This window comes from Sphaerodactylus townsendi, linkage group LG15 (genome assembly GCF_021028975.2).
Source record: "Sphaerodactylus townsendi isolate TG3544 linkage group LG15, MPM_Stown_v2.3, whole genome shotgun sequence".
Lineage (NCBI taxonomy): Eukaryota > Metazoa > Chordata > Lepidosauria > Squamata > Sphaerodactylidae > Sphaerodactylus > Sphaerodactylus townsendi.
In genome coordinates, this window is record NC_059439.1 from 2,648,302 (window position 1) to 2,673,644 (window position 25,343).

General features: G+C 52.2%; 1 protein-coding gene across 1 annotated transcript in view; it reads left to right on the top strand.

The window, feature by feature from the left end:
- Positions 1–13,215: 13,215 nt before the first annotated feature.
- The window catches only part of PLEKHH3 (pleckstrin homology, MyTH4 and FERM domain containing H3), a 35,184-nt gene continuing 23,056 nt past the window's right edge, over positions 13,216–25,343 (top strand). The window contains exons 1-2 of the mRNA XM_048518025.1: positions 13,216–13,476; positions 22,036–22,094. Coding sequence (XP_048373982.1) covers positions 13,303–13,476; positions 22,036–22,094 — 233 coding nt within the window. The 5' untranslated portion in view covers positions 13,216–13,302. The remainder of the gene's footprint in view (positions 13,477–22,035; positions 22,095–25,343) is intronic.

Sequence of the window (25,343 nt, forward strand, 5' to 3'; positions counted from 1 at the left end):
ATCCTTGCAGTTTTCTTATCAGTTCCTTTCCTAATTATCCCCAGCATAGAGTTTGCCTTTTTCACAGCTGCCATGCATTGAGTTGACATTCCCATGGAACTATCAGCTAAGACGCCCCAATCCCTTTCCTGGTCTGCGACTGAGAGCACTGACCCTTGCAGCTCCCCCTCCTTGGGCACTGCCCCCAAATCCCCAGGAACTTCCCAGGCTGGAGATAGCAAGCCCAGTGAGGATTCCTTTCCACTGTTTTTTCCTATCAGGATCACGGATACCAGCATTTCCTCCGGCTGAGCAGGTTTGCCTGGAACGGCAGCCTCCGCCGCTGTGTTTAGTGCCTTTTTGGCCTGCCGTTTGGGAAAGCTGCACCTGTCCAACATCTGCCTGCTAGCATCTGCTGAAAGGCCCAGAACCCTAGTCAAAAACAGGGAGGAGGAAACCGTGGCAACCAACCACTGGCCGCACACGTCTAACATGGCCTTGTCCTTCAGGTTCCTTGCCCAGCCAAACCCTCCGTGCCCAGAGTGACGGCTCAGCTGCCAAACCAGTTCGGCTTCTCCCCAGCATGCCACACCAGAGCTCTCCTGCAGCTGCCCTGCTCCAGCCTGTGTGGGCGGAAGGGACTTCTCCGCCACCAACAGCACAACAGCTTCGGGGGCAGAGGATTTAATTTGGACAGCACCCTGGGCCAGTGGCAGCAGGCAGGAGGGTCTGGAGGGCCACCGGGACTGGGCCCGGGAGTGTGTGTGTGTGTGGGGGGGGGGACGACAGGGAAGCCATTTCAGGCATTTTGTGCTGAGCTGTCCCTGATGTGGATGCACTGGCGTAATGCCCATTGGGCAAGGTGGGCAGCTGCCCAGGGCATCACCTTGTGGGGGGCATCAAAATTCTGGGTTCGTTTTTGGGTATTTTAGTGGTTTTCCATTTGTGGCCTGCAGGGGGCGCAGTTTTTAGGCTGGCCGCACCAAAATTTCAGCATTTCATCAGGAGACTGTCCTTATGCTACCTCCCAAGTTTGGTGCAGTTTGGTTCAGGGAGTCCAAAGTTATGGGACTCCCAAAGCTGGGTGCCCCTATGCCTCCTTGTGTCAAATGGGAGCTAATAGGAGGTGGGGAGGGCTACAGTTTTCGAGGTCCTTCATAACTTTTGCCCCCCCTGAACCAAACTGCTACCAAACTTGGGAGATATCATTAGGGCAGTCTCCCTGATGAGACCCCTGAAAGCTTTGAGACTGTGCCCAACTTCAGGAAATGTGCCCCCTCTCCACAGCCTGCAACCCCATTGGCAAGCAATGCAGAAAAAACTCAATGCAGAACAAAGCATTCTTGGGCAAAATTTCTAGGATGTTCCTGCAGGGGTGCATTTTTTGGTTGTATCAGCACCAAAGATTTCCAAGGAGTAGGTCATCTGGAGATGATGGGACCCCCCATGTTTGGTGCAGTTTGGTTCAGGGGGGCCAAAGTTATGGACCCTCAAAACTGTAGCCCCCATCTCCTATTAGCTCCCATTGGAAACAATGGGGGACGAGGCACCCCCTTTGGGAGTCCATAACTTTGGACTCCTTGAACCAAACCTCACCAAACTTGGGGAGTAGCATAAGAACAGTCTCCTGAAGATATGCTGAAATATTGGTGCTGATATGTCTAAAAATGCACCCCCTGCAGGCACCAATGTCCTGGTGCAAAAAAAGTTTGGTTTTGGTGGAGTGGCCGCCCATGGGGGGGGGGGCATCCAACTCAGGTTTTGCCCAGGGCTACAGTTTGCCCAGGGCTGCCTCGTTACCCCCCTGTGTGGATGTCGTGGTGAAGAAGGCAAACAGGGACAGAGAGACCCGGCTGCCACGGGGCTTATGGGGCCAAGGAGAAACTGGCAACAGGTGATGCGCCAGACTCACAAACGACAAGGGTGTCGTCATCATCCTTCGGCCTGAAATCTTGGCTTCCTCATCTCAGGTCAATCATAGGCAAAGCGAGACCCATCGCCGGCCACCAACCTCAATAGATTGAGAAGGCTGAGCCAAAGGTCCCTCCCTATAAATCTAGGGGTGCGAGGTGGGGGGCTGTGATAGACCCCTTGCCTGGCATAGTGTCTACAGGGGGACCAGGAAGAGCTGGGTTCAAGTTCTCCCTGGACATGAAGCAGTTCCATCGTTATTTCCCACAGCTCACAGGAGCTTCAGGGAAGTGGACGATTTACAAAGAAGGAAAGGGTTAACCCCACAATCTTCAAAGCAGGCATGTAGCACTTTCAATTAGGATTAGGGTTGGGAGGGTTGGGGGGGGGCTTTTGGGGAGAGCAGACCTGTCATGTCTAGTGGGAACCTATATATATATAGATATTTATATTTATAAATTTATATATATATAATATTATATTTAGTTATTTATATTTATAAATTTATATATATATAATATTATATTTAGTTATTTATATTTATATTTATATTTAGTTATTTATATATATGATATTATATTTAGTTATTTATATATATATAATAGTATATTTAGTTATTTATATATATATATAGTTATAGTTATAGTTATAAATTATATATATATAGTTATAAACTATATATATATAGTTATAAATTACAACACATTTCCCATCTTTTCTCTTGGTTCCAGATGCCTAACAATAATAGTTCAAGCTTGCCAAAGATTAAATAGCCCCCCCCCCCCCCGCCCCTAAAAGGTGTCTGCCATCTAAACCAGCCCTGGCAGACATGCAGGCCTTGCGGCCCCTCCTGAAAACATCAAGGGAAGCCCCTCGCTCACTTCTTCAAGGAGCCTCTTTTGCAGAGCAGGAGTCACACTGGGAAAGTCACGGGCTCCGGTGAACGCCAGGTGGGCCACCCTAACTTTCCTTAGCCCAGGAGACACCCTGTGTGCCTGACAGAAGGCAACTCTCCGTGGTCAGGTGCTCTCAGACAGGGTGCTGGACAAAATGAAAACAAAAACAAGCAACAGACTTCCTCTTGCCAGGAAGCCTCCAACAGCCTGTTGCAAGCAACCCCCCCCCCCCCTTACATCTTCCTGGGAACTTTCTCTTGCTTCACTTTGTGCCGTAAACCAGACTTAAGCTCTCATGGGTACCACTTCCTCAGGCAGCTGCTGGTGGCGAGAGTTTTTTGCAGATGCAACAGAGCCGACTGTTAGCTCTTCCTTTTGCCCAGGTCTTGCAGGACAACATTGGGTCTTCTTGACATAGTTTGAATGTCCTCAATTTCCTTTTAACATTATTTAAATAAACACATCCATTATGGTATGGGAGGAAAGTGGCTTTTAAAAACAGAGCAAGGACTTTTTTTAAAAAAAACCCAGAAACTTAACATACAATACAAAAATAAAGGAGATCCCACACAAGTTAAATGAAATAAAATAACCAAAGTTTCTAGATGTACCCAACTGAACAGCTTTTTAGAGAGATCTCTTCTGGCCAGTATTTTGGGACAATTTTTTGACAATTCTGCCATGTTCCAGACAGAGAAAGCCACAGAGAATCACTGCCACATGTCTGCACTCAAATTCCTGTAGACTAGCCTTTCCTTCTCTACATCCACATGTCCTTGAACATGGTCCTTTCAGCAAATGTCACCATCATTAGTCACTGGATTTTCTCATGAAGGCAAAACAATTCAGTTGTGGCTGACGGCTATCATGCTAGGATGTGTGGTGAAAGAACAGCAATGTTGCTTAACAACTGTGTGTTGCGTGCATCTCCTCAGTAGGCCTTTAAGTGTCAAGAGGGGACAGTAGGCAAGGCCACCAGGGAATGGACAAAGCAAACCCTCTTCCTAGCTGAAGAGAGAAGCAGATAAACCTCGGGGTGAGCCTCGGTTGCTGGGACAGACCAACCCTGCTGGGAGCAGGCTCAAACACTTCTGGAAGGCAGGATCCTGTTCTATTGCTGGGGATCTGAGGCAGGGTTCTGGATCGACTGCCCTGCAGAGCTGCCGCTGGGCCTCCACTTGTCCTCTCCCAATAAGGCAAATGCCACAAACTGCTGGGTTTGTCTCTGACCACAGAGGTCACGCCCAGTGGTGGGATCCAAAAATTTTAGTAACAGGTTCCCATGGTGGTGGGATTCAAACAGTGGCGTAGTGCCAATGGGGCTGGGTGGGGTACGACGGGGGCGTGGCCAGGAATTCCGGGGGCGGGACATTCCTGGGCGGGGCTGTGGCAAGGACGCAGTCGCTGCGCCGGTCCCTGGGCGGGAAACGAATGCACGCAGGCGCAGGCTGCCATGCACGCCGGTGCACCTCCTGCTAGACTGCTTCAAGTTCTGCGCGTCACTGCTGAGAGGAGGGGCATAACTAAGGCAAAAATCAAGTGGCAAAATCACCAATTAGTAACCCCCTCTCGGCACACACAAATAATTAGTAACCTACTCTCGGGAACCTGTGAGAACCTGCTGGATCCCACCTCGGGTCACACCAGGGAAATGTTACCCCTGGAACTTCTCACGAGTTTGAGACAAGGGACACACATAGCAGACCACTGCAGCGCTGCTAAAATGTCTGGTTCTGAATAAAAGATTCTGAATAAAATTAATAGAATCTTTACTTAAAGGGCAAAATGTCCAAAAATGATGTGGCTTTTTTTTTTATCAGCACAGAGATTTTCACACAAAGTCTTCTGTCATGGCCAAGGGTGTGTTTTTAATTGCCGTGGATCTGAGATCATGAAGCAAAGCCCAGCGGGTACAGCGGCGGCAGCTGTTCTGAAGAACTCTTGTTATCAGTCTGGTATAAGCACTGTGGGCCTTAAAAGCTATCTAAAAACCATCGCTCCAGCCCTTCGTTGTCACTTCCTTATCATGCGACATAGAATCTTCCTCTAGACGGAAGCAGCAGTGGCGTAGTGGCTAAGAGCAGTGGCCAAGAGCAGGTGCACTCTGATCTGGAGGAACCGGGTTTGATTCCCTGCTCTGCCGCTTGAGTTGTGGAGGCTTATCTAGGGAATTCAGATTAGCCTGTGCACTCCCACACACGCCAGCTGGGTGACCTTGGGCTAGTCACAGCTTTTCGGAGCTCTCTCAGCCCCACCCACCTCACAGGGTGCTAGTTGTGAGGGGGGAAGGGCAAGGAGATTGTCAGCCCCTTTGAGTCTCCTTCAGGAGAGAAAGGGGAGATATAAATCCAAACTCCTCCTCCTCCTCCTCCTCCTCCTCCTCCTCCTCCTCTTCTTCTTCTCCTTCTCCTAGAAACAACTAAACCCAGGAATATCCAAAAGATGATTCATTCCTGTTTCAGAAAATTCATGTCCAAACCATTCCCCTGCACTCTCTTAAAACTTGTATATGTCTAGCAATGCTTCCTACAATCAAGGAAGTTTGATTCCCAGAAATCTTGCTTGGATTTGAAACAAACAGCACGGTAATCCTTCGGGTTTCAGTTTGTTTGTTTTTTTCTTTCGTGTATCGCAGGCCAGCGACATTGCTCAATAGAGATGATTTATATAAGAGTTAGCAATATATTTAGTCATATACGACAATACCAACAAAGAAGTTCAAAGCACCCGAGGGACAAGAAGGTCACAGCAAAGAGGAAAACAACGGTGTGATGAAAATCTAAGAAATAGTTGCCAAGTTTTTTAAATTGTTCGTATGAAAACAGCTGAAGCCAAGCCAAGGGCCCGGCACAGGACAAAAACGGAGGGTGAAGGAGGAAATGCTTGCCTGCTCTCCGCTCTGGAGGCAGGGAGGCAACGAGTGATTGACAAACATCTGGCCAATGGCCACCATCTCAGCTATGCATTTTTTACTTCTTCCTGTCTGTAGATATGACTGAGCGCATGCTGCACACAGATTGTGCACGGATCTGCTGTAACTTTTGAACAGGGAGAGGATTATTCTTTATCTGTGCAATAAGTAATTATCATGTTACATTCAGTGCACACACAGGTTAACACGTGATTTAACCAGTGGTGGGATCCAAATATTTTAGTAACAGGTTCCCATGGTGGTGGGATTCAAACTCGTGCCCCGCCCAGTCCCATTGGCGCTGTTTGAATCCCACCACCATGGGAACCTGTTACTAAAATATTTGGATCCCACCACTGGAGAGAAGGTAAGTGTAGGGAAAGGAAACAGAGGCGCCTCCACCATGGCCGCTCTGGGGCCGCTCAAATCTCGGCGTGCGAACGGCTCTAGGGCTACACCGACATCATACATCAGTGATGGCGAACCTATGGCACGGGTGCCAGAGGTGGCACTCAGAGCCCTCTCTGTGGGCACGCACAAACAGATTTCATCATGTGGGGGGGAAATCGCCCCCCCACACACACACACATCTAGGCTGGCCTGGGTTGCTGGGCTCGATTATTAGCATTAAACCTAAGACCTAGTTTTGGGGAAGCAGTATAGGTAACCATGTTAAGCACTGTTAAACCCCACTGATTTTCATGCAAAGAACTAAAGTGCGATCCTTTACCTGGGAGTAAGCTCAGTTGCTGGCAATGGGGCTTGCTTCTGAGTAAACCCTCCTAGGGTCGTGATTCACCCGTTCAAAGAGTTGCATGGTTGCTTCAAAGCTAAGGTGACCAGATGGTCACCTTTGTGATCCGGGATGGGGGGAGGCGGCCGTGTGCCCACGCCCGCGCGCTCGGGCGTGCATGCCCGCGCAGCCGCAGGAGCACACTGCCTTCTGGGGCTTGCTGTTTCCCGCCCTGTCACAGGGCAGCAAACGGCAAGCCCCAGAAGGCTGTGCGCTCCTGCGACCACGCGCACGGGAGGCTGCCGCACTGTCTTGCGCCCCAGAAGGCAGTGCGGCAGCCTCCCAAAAATTGGGACAATTTGAAGAACCCGCGGGAAGCGGGACAAATTGTTTAAAGGCGGGACTGCCCCACCAAAAGCGGGACGTCTGGTCAGCCTATTCAAAGCAAAGCCACCTTCTACCACCAAGCCTACTCCCGAGTAACGCACGCCTCAGAGCCAACCGTTTTTTCTAAACTAAAACCTCAGTATTCAGGTTAAATTGCCGTGTTGGCACTTTGCGATGAATAAGTGGGTTTTGGGTTGCAGTTTGGGCACTCGGTCTCGAAAAGGTTCACCATCACTGTCATACATGATGGTGGGAGGCTGCCATAGTGGCCCGTGCAGAATCCGCCTTAGAGACTGCTCAGAAGAGCTGAATGGCATTTAAAGAGCTGGTAACTCACCAGAACCTCTTAGAAGCCTGAGGAAAGCACACACCCAAAGGATGACACCCCACACACCCACACCCACATACAGCCAGACACAAACAAAAGCCCTCTCAAGCCTCCAAAAAACATACACACAAAGGCTTGGAGCTATGACCACTGGGCCGGGGGGTGGGGAGGGGGCCTGGGGTCCCCCTATGACTATTTGGCTGGCCTCTGCCCAACCACTCCAGCACAGCTCTCTGGGGCTCCCGTGGTCCGGCTGGTCCTCGGCTGCTTCGCAAGCATGGCTGCAAACTCTGCTGTGTGTCAAACACTGCTGTAGGCTGACAACCCCCACCTAATGCTCCCGTCTAGGGTGGAAGTGAGGGCAAGGGCACGGGCCAGAAAGAAAAGCCAGCTGGGCCAGACGGACACCGAGCGTTGCCAACATCCAAGTGGGGTCTGGAGATCTCCTGAAATCACAACTGACCGCCTGACTTCAGAGGTAGGCTCTCCTAGAGAAAATGGCTGCCCTGGAGGGGAACTCCGTGGTATTATCATACCCCCTGAAGTCCTCCCACCCAGTGGTGGGATCCAAAAATTTTAGTAACAGGTTCCCTTGGTGGTGGGATTCAAACAGTGGCGGAACGCCAATGGGGCTGGGCGGGGCACGACGGGGGAGTGGCCGGGCATTCCGGGGGCGGGGCATTAATCATTTCTCTGTTACTGTAAAAAACTCTTACTGTAAAAAAAAAGTTCCTAATTTCCAGCTGGTATCTTTCTGTCCATAATTTAAACTCATTATAGCAAGTCCTATCGTCTGCTGCCAACAGAAACAACAACAGAAACAACTGTCAAATACTCAATACTTTCAAATACTTAATTTTGTTTCTAGGAATCAAAAGAAGGATACTTTCCTGAAACAAGGAACTTTACCATATTTCTAAAACATGTTTTTAAAACAGCCCAACAGGGAGAATGATCCTGTTTTCTACCTTCGCTCACCAGCCACATAGGAAACAACAGGACTTTATGATTTTGGGACCTAATGGAATTTCTAACGGAAAAGCGGACCCAATTAGTAACCCCCTCTCGGCACACACAAATAATTAGTCACCACTCTCGGGAACTGGTGAGAACCTGCTGGATCCCACCTCTGCCTCCCACCTTGCTAAAGCCCACCCCAAAATCTCCAGGAATTTGGGCACCCAAGAAGAAACAAGCATGGGGAACAGCCAGCCCCAAAGAGCCTCCCTTCTACCCACCCCTTTTTTTGGCCCTCGGGCCAAACTGGCTCTGATCCCTCAGAGATTTCTTAACAGGAAACGCAGCACCAGGTGAGTCAGCAACTTCTGCAGAATTGGCACAGAGGTACGGGAGCAGCAAGCGTGCCTGCCCACGAAGACGTGCCTGCCGTCACGTGAGTACCAGCAATTGTGTCCATGGGCAATAATAAGTATGCATGCTTTATGACGTGCCTGTTTGAGAGCCGGTTACTGCTGTGCGTATGCAGGTATGCCTATTAGATTTTGCATGCCTTTGCAACTGCAAATGAGACATGCCACCAGCTGATCTTGGGAGGATTCAGGGATGGGAGGGGGGAGGGTTCCCAGCACAGTCAGACAAGCCCGGGCGCCTCTTGCTCGCCTACACTTCCTGCGTCCAAAGCTTGGCCTGGCCCCACCCACCAGTTCCGAGAGGTTGCTCGACAATCTCTGTGCCAAGTTCATTTAACCCCTCGTGAATCTTATTGGAGGAAGAGGCTGCAGAAAACCAAACCGCGGCCCAACGTTTAGTGTCCTTGTAGGTGGTCCTAATAAAAGAGGTTGTTAAGACCACCCACAAGGACACAAAACACTGGGCCACGTCTTGAGCTCTTCAGAACACTTGGGCTTGAGGTTACAACATTTTAAAAAGGGATGGGTAGACGGGGGCGGGGGGGAGAGACATTTCAGGCCATGATTTTAAGGACTTTTCTCACCAGCACTCTGTTCTATGTGGGTGGACAAGATTCATCCCACTCCTGTGGTTCCAAGTTGCACCTGGTTTCGGTGAGCAAAAAACCACGTCAAATCCATTGACTGGAAAGAAATTGCACCAAAAGCATCAACGTGTATCTACTTGCCAGCCAAGCATTGAACAGTGGCAAGAAAAGCCCTTATCTGCATGGCCTGGAACAAACAAACACACACACACACACACACACTTCCTGTTTGGTTTGTAACGTCGGGCTGAGGAAGTATTCTGGAAAATTCAAAACTGTGTACTGTGTTTTACATAATTACGGGCAGTCGATGTAAAAAAGATATTGTGTGAATGGTGGGATTTTTGGATTTTGGACCCGGACAGCTGCAAACAACTTTTGTCTCCTTGCAACAAACAAGCCAGTTTACTCTGCTTTCTTGTACAGGACCACAAATATAACATTTCAAACAGGACACAATAAACCAGAGGTTAAAAATGGGCATTTGGATTGCTTTATTATGCTACACTTGGGCAGAGCAGCCAAGGAGAAGAGATGGGAGTTGCTGGGCTCAAGGACCTCCCGTCAGGTTCCCCAGCACACACGCGTATCTGCCTATGGACAAGGGAGGGCCCTTGCCCTCGGGCGCAACGATTTCAGTCACATGGAGGGCGTCAAAAAGTCTCAGCCCCGCCCACTCTGGGCGGTGGCCCACTGGTCCCGCCTCCCAGTCCCAGCAAGCCACCAGAGCAGGACAGGGGAGCTCCGCCTCCCTCTGAGTCGCGCCTTGCTTTCTCCCTGCTGCATGTGCTCACCTCACCAGCCTTCTCCCGAGCTGACTGGCCAGCAGGCAGCACGGAAGGGAAGGGAAGTTGAGCTGGCCCCACTGGAGCCTGGAGGAAGCAGCAGCACCGGCGCACTTGGCTGCAGGTGGGCGTGGGGGGTGGAGTCAGCTGCAGGACTTCCAGGCAGCTGAGAGGAGTAGGAGGAGCTTGTTCAAACGTGTCAAGACGCGGCACTGCAAGGTGGCTGGGAGGATCGCCCTCAGCGGCCGAGCTGCACACCAGCACCGTGGAGGCGGCCGGGCCAGGTGTGGGACTCGGGGGGGGGCAGTTGGTGGGTCATTTGGGGGCAGCAGAGGGGTGCGCCTGGAATCCACCGGGGGAACCACTTCCATCCACACCCCCAGACCGTTTGAGGGCATTTCTCAGTTTTTGGTGCGCCGGAGTTGCGCCCCGTGACCGGGAGGCGTGGCCTGGCTCGCTGCATCAGACGATCAATCGATGCCTCTCATGGGCCGTCTTTTTCCAGCCCCGGATCTTCTTTTGACTTTTCCTGCCGGCTTGGTTTTGCAGTTGGTCGCTGATAGTTCATGCCGGCAGTGATGTTTGAGTTTCCCCCCTCCCCCCAATTATTGCACCCCCAAGGAAGAGAGGTTTGGGGTCCTGGAATGGTTCTCTAGAGGGGCATCAACAAGCCAAGTCTACTGAATAAACTAGGGCTGTGGTGGTGAACCTTTGGCACTCCAGATGTTAAGGACTACAATTCCCATCAGCCCCTACCAGCATGGCCAATTGGCCATGCTGGCAGGGGCTGATGGGAATTGTAGTCGTTAACATCTGGAGTGCCAAAGGTTCACCACCACTGAACTAGGGCCTATTCAAGACCTCTGAAGCAGCAGTATTTCAACACTGGAAAGGAATTTGTAGGAATTATGTACATAGAGCATGAAAAGATACCAGAGGGGCACTGTAACTTGGTACCCAGTTATAGGGCGAATGAGCATTTGATGCTGGCTTTGGCAGTGGAACAGAGTGTGCCGGCATGAAGACCAGCTAGCACGAGGACAGGCTGTGTGAGCGTCCTTGTAAAAGTTGATGCAGTTAAACTGATCAGAGATCCTCAAAAAGTATGATTTTGGGTGCACATGAAAGACACTGTGCTGATACGCCCACCGTCATAATTTTACCTTGGCATGAATGTGTAGTAGGGAGCAGATCAAACTGCATGCCGATGTTTGTTCCTGCAACTGTTGCTTGCTCTTGTGCTATCCCACCAGCCCCTCTTCTGTGTTCAGCTCTGGCAGTGATGCAGTGGCGGAGCTACAAGGGACAAGGGGGTGCGCCGTGCACATGCCTGGGGGCACAGAAAATCGCCCCTCCCCCTTTCCCCCACGGCACCCCCACCCCCTTCCCACACTTACCTTAGTTCCTTTCCTTCTTCTTGAACTTTTTCAGGCTGCAAAAGGCCTGTTCGCAGTAAAAACGGCCTGAGGAACTACAATTCCCAGGAGACCTTGGGGCTCACAAAGTCTCCTGGGAAGTATAGTTCCCAACAGGCCGTTTTTACTGCGAACAGGCCTTTTGCAGCCTGAAAAAGTTCAAGAAGAAGGAAAGGGACTAAGGTAAGTGTGGGAAGGGGGGGGGTGCCGCGGGAGGGGGGACGGAAAATATAGAATGCGCACCAGACGCAGTTCGGCCCAGCTATGCCTCTGCAGTGATGGAAAAGAGACCTTTGGTTTGAATCTGAGGCGGTGATGTTATGGGTCAGGGTAGCTAAAAGGATTTATTCTAATGCAAAGACAGAATAAGAGGACCTGCCAGTCTTATGTGAACGGTTTTGTTGCCTCGCCCCACTGTCCCTTGCTGAGAGGGTAGGGGAGAGAACTGGCATCTCCTGAGGTAGTTGTGTGTGCGAATTATGTACTTGGAGAAATCGAGCATGGCTAGGGCAGGGAGGCTGAGGACAGAAACCATGCAGGGATCTCAGGTCATTGGAACTGGACTCTTGCCAAACCTACCTGTGCATGTGAAGGTGGCGCTCTTGGTGATCCTTGTTTGACAGAAGCACTGCCTCAGTGGGCAGTTGGCTTCCCTTTGCAATTTGAATAGGAATTGTATTGTCAAAGAGTTTCACGGCTGGAATCACTAGGGTGTTGTGGGTGCCAGCCACAGATGCAGGCAAAACGTCAGGAGAAAATGCTACTGGAACACACCCATACAACCCGGAAAACCCACAACACCCTTGTGAATATGAATTATTATATTATCCTCCAGGGAAGGGGCTGCAGCTCATGAAATTCCTGCCCTTTTAAAACTCCCTATTTATAGCCTTAAAACTCAATGTGTGCAACTACCGTGCAAAAACATGACTTGAAATTTGTCCCTCTCCTTTCCCTCTCCCCCCCCCCCCGCACTGTGCTGTGTTTCCAATGCTGGGGGGGGGGGAGCAATTGGGGGTGCCGCATATAACACCACAAAAGTTTTCACAGCAGTAATGAAACATTTTAAAAGCATTTTGAGAAAGTTGTCAAACTTTTGTCAAACTTTTTGATTTCTGCTGAGTGGCATGGACTACTGCTGCGTTCCGATTTGTGAGTTGGGGCATTTTCTATAATGTGATGATGATTTAGAAATGACCTGGTGCAAAAAATCATTGGTTGGGGGGGGGGGAAGGGGGCCGCCCATGGGGGAGGGGGAGCCAAGCCCAGGTTTTTCCCCCGGGCTCTAGTTTGCCTAGATACGCCTGGGCAAGATTCGCGGGCAGACAGACGTCCGAGCAACGGGGTGGGGGGTTGGGGGGGGGGCACAGCAGCAGGGATGCTATGTTGTGGGGCAGTGAGTGACCCCGAGGAGCAGGAAGCCCCTTCGGAGAGCCCCATTTCCCCTCCAACCCTCCGGTCCGCCTGAGCCTGGAAGGAGGCGAGATGGGGGGTGGGGTGAGCCCCTCTCGGGGCACGCTCGATCCTCTTGCCTGGAGTCCGCCGCGCCCTGCCCCTCCCCTCTCCCGGGACCGCCAGCCCCCCCAGAGTCCCCCGTCGCTCGGCTGGCTGCGCCGCCCCGGGAGTCCTCGACGCCGGTAAGGGAAGCAGCGGCCTCGCCGTCCAGCTCGCCCACTGTGGCCGCAGAGGGGACGGCCCGGGGCGTCGGGATCTCCCGTCGGTAGGCAGACGGAGCGGGCTGTGGGTCGAGGCTGCCAGGCTGGGCCCACGATCCCCCGGAGAAGGCGGGCAAGGAAGGCCTGCGGGCGGCTCCCGGGCAGAGAGAGGCCATCTGGGCTGGCAGGGAGGCAGGGCGGCTCCTCCTCCTCCGGCTCCTCCTCCACCCCGGCCGCAGCGCCGCCCCTGCCCTCCCGGGCGCTCCGAGCCACCCGCGGCCCAGCCAGAGCGCAGGCGGCGGCCCCGGCGACGCGGGCGGGCGAGCTCCGTGGCCGGGCTCCGGGATGCCGTTCCGGGGGGGCGGCGGCGTTGGCGGCGTTGGCGGCGGGGGCCCCCTGTGGTGGCTGCTGTGCTGCAGGCAGGGCTTCACGCTGCTCCGGCGCGACTATGGCGAGGCCGCGGCGGGCGACGAGCGGGAAGCCTCCCCAGGAGAGACCTTCGAGCTGCGCGGCGGCCAGGTGGGCGCACGGACGGCGGGACGGGGGGAGGGCGGGGGTCCTGCGGGAGGGCGGGGCGAGGGAGGCTTGGCCGCCGCCACCCGGGACCAGTGGGTCTGGCTCCGCCCGTCCGCCGCCCTAGGGCTGTCCGGCGCGGAGGCGCAGCGGCCCCCAGGCGGCGGCCCCCACCGGCTCGTTCCTCCTTTGGCGGGCTGGAGGCGGCCGAGCGCCCCGTCGAGCCGGGCCCGGCCTCCCACGCGCCCCGCCGCTTCCCGCCGCCTGAGTCAGCCCGGCAGCCAAGGCAGGGCCGGACCCACCGGACGGGACGGGGCACGTCGAGGCGGCGGCGCCCTCCGCCGGCGGCTGTCCGGCGCGGGAAGGCGCCCCGGCTGGGCTCCACTGCTCCTGGCCTGCCTGTGGGAGGCAGGCTCGGCTGCGGATCCGGGCCCTTTGCAGCCCCTCCATGCCCTCGGTGCAGCCGGAGCCGGGCACACCGAGCGGGCCGCCTCCTCCAGCACAGTCCCCGGGCCCTCGGGGGGGGGGGGAGGGCAGCGCAGGATGACCCGCGGGGGAACTCTGCGCAGCCCTTTCCCGGTGGCTGCAGCCCCAAAGGACGGCGGGGGCCCCTCCTCCAACCAGCTCTCGGGCCAGGGCGGGCTGAGCATTCCCTGGCGCAGGAGTCCGCAACCTGCGGCTCTCCAGATGTCCGTGGATTACAATTCCCATCAGCCCCTGCCAGCATGGCCAATTGGTCCATGAACATCTGGTTTGACTGTTTTAATTGTGTGTCTTAATAGATTATTAGTGTATGTGGTGATTTCTGGTTGTTAGGATTCTGCAACCTGCGGCTCTCCAGATGTTCATGGGCATATGAACAGGGGCTGATGGGAACTGTAGTCCATGGACATCTGGAGAGCCGCAGGTTGCAGACCCCGCCTGGCCGGACCCCCATCCCGGCCAGGCTGACTTGGTTTAGGCCAGGAGGGCCCCTGGCTCAGAGCCACGCAAGGAGAGGGCCCCCCCCCCCGTGCCAGCTGGATGCAGTGGGGACTGCAGAGCCGCAGAGCCCCCCTGGGCTGCTCCGGCAGATGCTCAATGGGGCAGCTTTTCTCCCCTGGTGCTTGGGGAGCTCCCCACCGTCCTTGGGGGCCAAAGGGGGTCAACATCGTGCCATGGCAGAGTCCCACTGAGGGGCGCCGCTTGTCTTTCTTCCCGGCAGTGCGCTCCCTGTGCCTGTGGCGCAGTGCCTTCTCTTTTTGCCAGGCGGGTTTTCGGGTGAGGAGGGCCTCGGGCACCGCGTCCCCCTGCAAAGAGAGCTCTTGGCTGCCAGACTCCGGCCGGGAGTTCGCCTCAGGGGCCACCTCCTGGCCCCTCTGAGGGTGTGCTCCCATGGGGCGGGGGGGGGGCAGGCTCACATTCTGATAGATCCCTTCGATCCAACTGGAGTCCCTGTGACAAAGGCGGATGATAAACGGAAATAACATTTTTTAAAAAGGCCTCCATAACGTGGCCAGGAGGAGCGCCCCGTCTGCTCCCAGCGCAGGCAACAGAGGAGCCGGGGTTAGGGATCTCCCACGTTCCCGGAGGCGGCAGCTGCCTGTTAGAACAGGACGGGGCCACTGCCTGGCCCTGCAGATGTTGGCAGCTGCTGGCTCAGACCAGGAAGCAGAAGTGCCGGCAAGAGGGAGGCCTTCCTCTTTCCTCCCGCCCAGCCTCTCGTGACCTTTGGATGGCAAGAGGCTTCTTACCCCGCCGGGTTTGCTCTGCCAGGGCTCGATTTGTGGTGGGCGTCCTCTCCTCTTTTCTCAGGTGCACTCTGATCTGGAGGAGCCGGGTTTGATTCCCAGCTCTGCCGCTTGAGTTGTGGAGGCTTCTCTGGGGAATTCAGATTAGCCTGTGCACTCCCACACACACCAGCTGGGTGACCTTGGGCTAGTCACAGCTTCTCGGAGCTCTCTCAGCCCCACCCACCTCACAGGGTGTTTGTTGTGAGGGGGGAAGAGCAAGGAGATTGTCAGCCCCTTTGAGTCTCCTGCAGGAGAGAAAGGGGGGATATAAATCCAAACTCCTCCTCCTCCTCTTCTTCTTCTTCTTCTTCTTCTTCTTCTTCTTCTTCTTCTGCGCTGTTTTAATTGTTTGCCCTCACTAGCTTTGAAGGCTGATGGCAATCTTTGCTTATAGTTGTTTTGTTTTGTGAATTTGTGATAGTTTTGTTATGTTATGAACCACCGTGGGGGTGAATGTGGGAAGGGGAATAGTGGTTTGGCTTAATACTCCGCCTCCCTCTCCGGTAAGAAGTCTCAAAGCGGCATGCAAACTCCTTCCCTTCCCCACAACAGACCCCTCGCTAGGTCGGTGGGGCTGAGGGAGTTCTGAGGTCGCCCAGCAGGCGTCATGTGTAGGAGTGTGGAAACAAATCCAGTTCAGCAGATAAGAGTCTGCTGCCCGTGTGGAGGAGTGAGAAATCAAACCCTGTTCTCCAGATTAGCATCTACGTTCTCTGTGGCGTAGGAAGTTAAGAGCTCGTGTATCTAATCTGGAGGAACCCGGTTTGATTCCCTGCTCTGCCGCCTGAGCTGTGGAGGCTTATCTGGGGAATTCAGATTAGCCTGTGCACTCCCACACACGCCAGCTGGGTGACCCTGGGCTAGTCACAGCTTCTCGGAGCTCTCTCAGCCCCATCCGCCTCACAGGGTGTTTGTTGTGAGGGGGGAAGGGCAAGGAGATTGTCAGCCCCTTTGAGTCTCCTGCAGGAGAGAAAGGGGGGGTATAAATCCAAACTCTTCTTCTTCTTCTTAACCACTACGCCACGCTGACTCTTTCAAAAGTTTTGCTGATCCTGTTTTTGCCAGATGGGATTTCTCACCACTGCACGGCATGAGTGTAAATGACTGCAGGTGGATCCCAGCCGTATGGGCGGGAATTATGGCACCCTTTGGGGCCTGCATGTACTGAATCAATCATCACAATTATGGGGACCGGTGCGTACGCCATCAGGTAGCAGCCACACCGCTCTGCCCCCGAAAGCCAAAGGACGAAGCCACCCTGCAGACTCCAAAAATAAATGTCAGCCTCCCCGCCCGGCAGCGCAGTTTATTTTTGGAATCTGCTGGGTGGCTCCGTCCTTTGGCTTTCGGGGGCAGAGCGGTGTGGTTATTTCCTGCTGAGTCAGTGTTATTATCTGCGCAGGTTAAGACCAGTGGGTCTCACAGGTGGCCTTCAACGTCAGCCTTTTAACTGGAGAGGCTGGGCCCTTCTGCACGCCAAGGAGGGTCTGTCTCGGCTACTGAACCACAACCCCTTTCTCAGGCAGCAGTGGGGCTGAGGCCCGGCCAAGGAAGTGGAGACATTCTTAGGGGCCGGGGAAGTGCTACGTTTCCCTGCTCAGTTTCTGCATCAGGTGGACTTGTGGCTGCCAGGTCTTCTTGTAGTCTTCCTTTGTGGACGACCACTCAGGGTCCACTGCCAGATTAACCTCGCTGCCAGTGTGTTGGGCAAACAGTGCCTGCGGGGAGCCACTAAAGTTGGAGTCCCAAATGTGGCGCCCATGAGTGCCACTGGCGCCCGCTGACACCTTTCCTGCACCTGCCAAGTGTTTTAGGAAATGGCTGCAGCCAGGTAGGCTTCTGATGGACAGTGGGGGATCTGTTTGGCTGTGTCGATTTTTGAAATGTTGCGTTGGCAGTAGCTGCCACCACAACACGAGGATCTGCGCTGAGTTACTGTAGTTATGCTGTGGCAACCATTTTGTTGCTGTGCCCGCCGCGCAGAACTCAAGATGTGCTCCCACAAGTTCAAAAAGGGTCAGGACCCCTGAGCTAGAGGCAAAGCTTCTCACCCCCTAGCTGGGGGTCTGCTCAGGCCCTGTTTTTAATGTGGCCCAGAAGTGCTGTTTGGCCAACTGCAGGCACCCCCCCCCCGCCCCCGCCCCCAGTACTTCTTTTTGAACTGGATAATGCTGGGGTTCCGCCTGCCTTGAAATGATAGCTTTCTCATCAGACTGAGATTAAGTCCGGCCTTGGTTGTGGTTATTCAGTGGTGAGGAAGTCCTTCCTCCTACATATCTGCTGGCGGGGAGTCCTGGTATTCACAGCTTTGAGGGGCTCGGCTCACTTGATCCCGCTCAGTGTAAGCCCTGGACCCCTTGCCTAATCAAAGCCGCCCCGAGTCACCTGTGGCAAGGTAGCCCCCTCAGCCAGACACCCGCAGAGAGATGCAAAAGTTCTGGAAATGTTAAAACTGGGGGGGAAAACTCCACCTCCCTGTCTCTTTTCCAAGAAACAGAAATTTGAGGGAATGTTGACGTTTGTGCTTATAAAATTGCACTACTTGGCATATTTACGGAATTCAAAAGTATAACTATCCGTAAGAAACAATACAAGTTTACCGGGTACTTGAAGAGGAATTGCAAACTGCTGCAACCTGTAGTACACGGATCTTTAATTTTTGCCGTCTGCAGGAAAATAAAAAGTTGGCTGGTATTATTTGGACATAAAGTCCCTTATAGAGTCACTATTAGAGACAGCCATCATGTTTGGACTCTGAAAACTTTATGACAGGGAAAATAGTGAACTCCTGAATACTGTGCAATTAAACACTTTATTCCATAATAATTGTTGTCAAAATAATTCTTGAAAATGTTGTCTATGTCTACAGTATATAAGAGTTAGGTTCCGTTTTCTCATCAGCAGTGGCGTAGGAGGTTAAGAGCTCGTGTATCTAATCTGGAGGAACTGGGTTTGATTCCCTGCTCTGCCGCCTGAGCTGTGGAGGCTTATCTGGGGAATTCAGATTAGCCTGTGCACTCCCACACACGCCAGCTGGGTGACCTTGGGCTAGTCACAGCTTCTCGCAGCTCTTTCAGCCCCACCTACCTCACAGGGTGTTTGTTGTGAGTGGGGAAGGGCAAGGAGATTGTAAACCCCTTTGAGTCTCCTACAGGAGAGAAAGGGGGGATATACATCCAAACTCCTCCTCCTCCTCCTCCTTCTTCATCTGATGGTCTAGATTCTGTAGGATGCCAGTACTTAACCATCCCAACATTTGCTGATATCTAATCAGCAACTTAAGTGTCTCAGAGTCCCCCTTGCTTCTGGAAACTCTAAGTGAATCAAGGCAGAAAACAAAACATTCAATCTTTGTTTATAAGTATGTGAGGTTGGTTAATATATATAATGTGCAAAGTCTCAGGAATGAATGGTATATGGAGTTGTCCTTTTTTTTCTTGCAAAGGAACAGGATATGGTCTTAAAGACAATACCTGCTCTCTCCCTGGATCTACAGTTGAGACTTGTTCAGCAAAAATTATATTTAGGATACACTGGATACCGCAGTAACCCTTTAGCAAAGGATTAAGTACAGTGTCTGTGGTGTGGTAATTCAACACATCTCTTAGACATATGCGTTGCCAGTGTCATTTGGCTTTTTGGAGACAAAGTTATTACTTATATTAGTTTTGTATTGTAATGTCCATTGATTTTTAAGGACGCTTATGTACTTTTAAACTGTTTTCCTGTCACTTAGAGGCTAATTGATGGTCATCAAAAATGGGCCCTCCGTACCTTTAATGCAGCTAAAAGACTGTATTACACATTGGAAAGATAAAAGCCCGGCTGCTGAATCAGTGAATTTAAGATCTTATTTATTTATTTATTTATTTATTTTTATTAGTTGTATATACCGCCCTCCCCCTGAGGTCTCAGGGCGGTTTACAACAAGGTTAAAACATACATTAAAACATAATTTAAATATTAATTGCATAAAAACAGAACCCATTTAAAAATGTGGATGGCGTCTGGCTACCCCCCTCCCCCACCTTGTGCCCACAGGAGGCCAGATGACACGGTAGATGTATTTTTAACCAGGCTGGCCAAATGCCTGGCAGAACAGGTCCGTCTTGCAGGCCCTGCAGAAACTCTGTAAGTCCTGCAGGGCCCTGGTCTCCCAAGGGAGCCTGTTCCACCAGGTAGGGGCCAGGGCTGAAAAGGCCCTGCCCCTCGTCGAGGCCAGCCTGATAATTTTTGGGCCAGGGATCATGAGTAGGTCCTCCTCCGAGGGGCCTACCGGGGCAATATGGGGAGAGGCGGTCCCTCAGGTATGCAGGTCCGAGACCGCGAACGGCTTAGATCTTTATCCATTTTTGAAATTGTGGCATATAGACATCAGTGGGTTATGGACTTGTTTTTAGATATTTGGCTACTGTTTACAGAAGCGTTTGTGTAGATCTGCCACCACTGTTATATGTTTGTTTATTAACATTTCATTTAGTTGCTGAATTTTAAGTCCCCTCCACCCCATTCTTTTTTCCTGGGTGTTTTTAAAAAGAAATAAATTGAAATAAATGTTCTTGTGATCCCCCACATTTCCCTATTTTTTTTTTTTTACAGTGGAAACATTTAGGAAGTCTTTCGGCTGTATATCAGGGATGAGTGAAATACTTTGTAAGATTTTTTTTTTCACTTATAGAAATGAAAGAAAATACCAAACTTTCCCCCCCAGTATTCCCCAAGTTCTTCTAAACTTTTTAAAAATTCTATTCATTTTCAGTTTGAAAAATGTTGCCCCAATTTTTTAAATTTTTCTATTGGAAAAATTGCATATAGTTACATTGTGGGGGGATGGGAAAAACCTCTTCCCCAAAGTTTTCCACCACCACCACCCCGGACTTCCCATCTCTATTTTCTGTAGATGTGTGTTTCTGCGCCACTGCATATCAGCAAGTGAGTCAGACCTGTAGCTGTCTCAGAAGTAAGCAATGATTAATCACAGGGCAGGCTGGAGCAAAAATTCCACACCCACTCAAAATCAGCTGAATTTGGGGCGGCCTGAAATACAGGCAGCGATTCCCAAATAGTTTCACAACTTGAATTTTTAAGGATTCGTCTCAAGACTAATTTCTAAAACTTTTTGCCCAGCTTTTAAGAGAATGATACCCTGTTTCCCCGAAAAGAAGACATCCCCTGAAAATAAGACCTAGTAGAGGTTTTGCTGAAGTGCTAAATATAAAGCATCCCCCGAAAGTAAGACGTAGCAAAGTTTTTGTTTGGAAGCATGCCCGTCGACCAGAGCATGCAGCTGTGGAGCGGAAAAATGAGACATCCTCTGACAATAAGACACAGCACATCTTTGGGAGCAAAAAATTAATATAAGGCACTGTCTTATTTTCGGGGAAACAGGGTATTGTGCCTTCTTTGTTTTTCCTAAACGTAGCAGCACTCATCATCCAGAGAGATTTTTTTAAAAAAATATTTATTTATTTATTTATTAGGTTTATAGATTGCCCTCCCCCGGAGGGCTCAGGTTAAGTTAAGAGAGCCAAGATTGAGGGTTTTTAAAGCAGTGCGAGGAAACGTCACTTGAGAGATCTGTTTTGACGTCCTTCTTAGCTTCGTCTCTGGCCGCCGCTTTACCCGCAGGGCATGGAAAGATCATTGTCTGCCTCCCTCCCGCTGCCCTGGCAGGACTGTGACAGCCAGTGCCAACTTGTGCTGGGTTGATAGCAGGTGTTCTAATGCCACAGGTCATTTGGCACCTGTCCATTCCTCAGTACCTGTTACGCACCCCCCCCATATCCCCCAGCGGCTTTATATTTAGACTCTCCTTTGCTCCCCCTCTCCCCAAACAAGGCCTGCCTGGTGGGTTTTTTGTACTTGGGGGAGGGTCAGTGCAGGGAAATTGGGTCCCTTCCCTCTGTGGCAGTTGTGCTGCGTCTCCAGTTCCATTGCAACGTTTGCCGGGCTAGTTTCTCAGGGCCTGGGGGGCTTCTCTTGCCATCTGCGGGGCCTGGCCCCTTCCCTTATATCCTCTCTCCCTCATACTTGCAGCAGCAGCAGGAAGTCTCCGAGACAACGGGACTTTTGTTTCCTTGCGCCTTACTCAGCAATGCTCTTGTGCAATTCTGCATGCGGTCTGGAGCTCCACACGGAGGTCAGCCGAGGATAGATACGGGAGTCTGTTCAGCTGTTACAACTTGTATGTTGGGGGTGGGGGTTGTCTAGCAAGGCAGTGGACTGGGAGGGGCCCACAACCTTAATGGATAGCCTGAGGAAGTGTCAAACTGATAACACGTTGCCCTGGGTGGCTGCCCGTAGAAGAAGAAGAAGAAGAGTTTAGATTTCTATCCCCCCTTTCTCTCCTGCAGGAGACTCAAAGGGGCTGACAATCTCCTTGCCCTTCCCCACTCACAACAAACACCCTGTGAGGCGGGTGGGGCTGAGAGAGCTCCGAGAAGCTGTGACTAGCCCAAGGTCACCCAGCTGGCGTGTGTGGGAGTGCACAGGCTAATCCGAATTCCCCAGATAAGCCTCCACAGCTCAGGCGGCAGAGCTGGGAATCAAACCCGGTTCCTCCAGATTAGATACACGAGCTCTTAACCTCCCACGCCACTGCTGCTCACTGTAGCCCCGTGAGATTCTCCTCTTGCTTTCCAGTATGGAAACCGTGATGCTGCAGGCCGGGGACCCGCGAGGTGGGAGCGTGTCCCTCCACTGCCCGCCTCAAGGCCCCGTCCCCAGCCTGGCTCCTGCCCCGTCCTCTCCCCCAAGTGCTGCTGACATGTTTCTCTCTCCCTTCCCCCTTCAGGCACCAGCCGCACAGGTGAAGCGCACTCAGCCTTGCCGGGCCAGCAGCAGTTCTGAAAGGTGAGGGTGGGGCAGCTTCGCACGTCAGGTTCGCTTGAGGGTCTTGTTCCCGGTGAATCTGCCCGACCCTTCTGGAATCCAGAAAACAGCAGCCCCCTCCCCTCCCCACCCTTCCATCTTCCCCCTCCCTTGATGCTGGGCTGGGCCCCCACTTTCTGGCCTCCTATTGGCTGTTTCCAAAAAGCCCGATGGAGGGCAGTTCCCTCAGCCATGGCCCCTCTCCTGGTTGGGGGGGGGGGGGGGCTGGCTGTTTCCGTCAGGGGCTGCTGCTCTGTGTTTCTGACGGTCGTTCGCGGCAGGACCTGGGTTCCAGTTCTGCTTCGGGGCAAGGTTTGCCTGATGAGGGTCTTTGGGGTTTCACCCCGGGGAAGGCATTTGCCCAAATGTGGGACCTGATGGCTGGAGCCAAACGGGCCGGGACTTGTGTGCCTGCGGCGCTTCCTTTCCTGTACAAATGTTCCCGATGAACTCCAGATGCACGAGGGGGGTTGCAGGTGCTGGGGTGCGCTCTGTGCATGTTCTGAGACTGTCTTTTACGAACGCTTTGCGTGTTTTCGAATTGGTTTCTGGCCCTGAGTGTCGGTGCTGGGGCTGAGCCCTGGTCTGTTCAGGTGCTCCCCCCCCCCCCGCCCCACAGGTTGGGCCTCTTTGCTGGCAAATATCTGAGAGATAAAGGAGGAAAGGATTGTGTCTGGCTACCCACAGACATCCCACCCTGTCTCTGAATTAATGGAACCCAGCTGGGCCCAGACTCAGCTAAGGAGCCTGGAAGGAAGGGACTCCTGCGTTCCATTTGTCACCAGAGGAGACCCGGGAAAGGCAGGGCGATGGTGGATGTTACTTTTGTGAGGCAGAGAGCTCTGTGGTTTCTCCTTTGAGGGACAAACGGACCTGACCGTTTCTCTCAGTGCACTGGTTTGGGGAAGGGGGCAGAAGGAGGCCTTGGTGGTGGGTTGGGAACAAGGAGGAAGGCCTAAAAGCGCTCCCACCAGATAGGCCAGTGGTGGCGAACCTACGGTACTCCAGATGTTCATGGACTACGATTCCCATCAGCCCCTGCCGGCATGGCCAATTGTAGTTTATGAACATCTGGAGCACCATAGGTTGGCCATCCCTGTTCTAGGGGAGAGATGCCCACAAAGAATGCTTTACGCTGCACTTTACAGGCTCAGTCAGTGCACCTCAGTAAAGCAGCCGTGCAGAACGTAGGGAAGGAAGGCAGAGATGCTGAGATAGAGCAAGTAGTGCTGTTAACATCCACTTAAGAGACCATCTTCCAGTTAGTCCCATGGTGGCGAACCTTTGGCACTCCAGATGTTATGGACTACAATTCCCATCAGCCCCTGCCAGCATGGCCAATTGGCCATGCTGGCAGGTGGAACTGCTAAACAGTCCATAATCCATTCGAGCCAAAGGTTCACAAATCAATGGAGATAGCAGGGTCCCGTGACCTCTCTCGGAGCAAAAGAAAAGGAAGTCCAGGGGCATCTTAAAGGCCGAGACGGTTTATTCCAGCAGAATTTCTGTGAGTCAGAGCTGGCTTCATCGGGTGCATGAAGTGTTCGTCCATCAGGGAAATACACTTATCCTGGAAACTGCAAACAAAAGACAATCAATAGTGCAGAAGAGATTGCAGAGAAAGGCGAGTTTGAAACAAGTTCCAGTCAAAAGAGCAAATCCCATCCATTCAGAACGAGTAAAGACCATTCCCAACTGGGTAGAAAGGCAAAGTAGGATTAATATAAAAATCAGGTCTCGCCTAGGAAAGTGCAACATGAAACAGCAGATCCAGTTATTTATGCCTCTTTTACAGGAACCCGCCTGAGGTGACTTACAAAATAAAAAACAACAAAAGCGAAGCATTAGAAGATACGAATTAAAATTCAGCATTAAAAAAGCCCAGCCCAGCATAAAAGCAGACCGTAAAAAAGACCACACACAGCTTCCCACAACAGCTTCCAGTATTGCCAGTGTTAAAAAAACATTCACCTCTTCATTAAAAACCTGGTGATCAGAAACAGCTGAGTCTGATGCCTGAAAGAAAGCTGTGGAGCGCAATCCACAAGCAGAGTGCCACTACTGAAAAGCCCCTGCCTCTGGCTGCCACCTATCTCAGCTCTGAAGGCCGGAGCACAGAGAGCAGGGCCTGAGAGGCAGATCTTGACAGATGGGCTGGCCAGCGTGGAGGGAGTTAGCCTGATCCTAAGCCATTTGGCCTGGAAAGGTAAGAACCAGGGCCCAGAGACAGATTGGCAGCCAGTGCAGATTTTTCAGTATTGGGATGCTGAAAAATTAGGAAAGTACAGTTCTATAAGTGAACTAAGTAATGGGTCAGATATGCTAAGATATTGTCCCCAGTAATGAGTGAGAAATCCCAGGTCTTTGTTTTGATCTGGAGAAACAGTGTTGAAACTTCTGCATGAATTGTATAAATGAAGAGAGAACATAAGAAGTAGCCTGCTGGATTAGACCAGAGTCCATCTAGTCCAGCACTCTGCTACTCGCAGTGGCCCACCAGGTGCCTTTGGGAGCTCACGTGCAGGAGGTGAAAGCAATGGCCTTCTGCTGCTGCTGCTCCTGAGCACCTGCTCTGCTAAGGCATTTGCAATCTGAGATCAAGGAGGATAAAGATTGGCAGTCTTAGATCAACTTCTCCTCCATAAATCTGTCCAAGCCCCTTTTAAAGCTATCCAGGTGAGTGGCCATCACCATCTCCTGTGGCAGCATATTCCAAACACCAATCACACGTTGCGTGAAGAAGTGTTTCCTTTTATTAGTCCTAATTCTTCCCCCCAGCATTTTCAATGGATGCCCCCTGGTTCTAGTATTGTGAGAAAGAGAGAAAAATTTCTCTCTGTCAACATTTTCTACCCCATGCATGATTTTATAGACTTCAATCATATCCCCCTCAGACGTCTCCTCTCCAAACGAAAGAGTCCCAAACGCTGCAGCCTCTCCTCATAAGGAAGGTGCTCCAGATGAGAGGCTGCCTGCCCCCTGCATCTCTCAGACATGTGGTTGCGAACCAATTGGCCATGCTGGCAGGGACTGATGGGAATTGTAGTCCATGAACATCTGGAGTGCCATAGGTTCGCCACCACGGTCCTAGACTGACTGGAAGCTGAGGAACCTGGGGGGAAAAGGGTAGGGGGGTGTTGTGTGCCTTCCATCCCCCTTGGAGATACCTCAAAAAGAGAATCCATGGGTCTGAATCCATGGGTCCCATGCTCCAGCAGTGCACGGGACGAG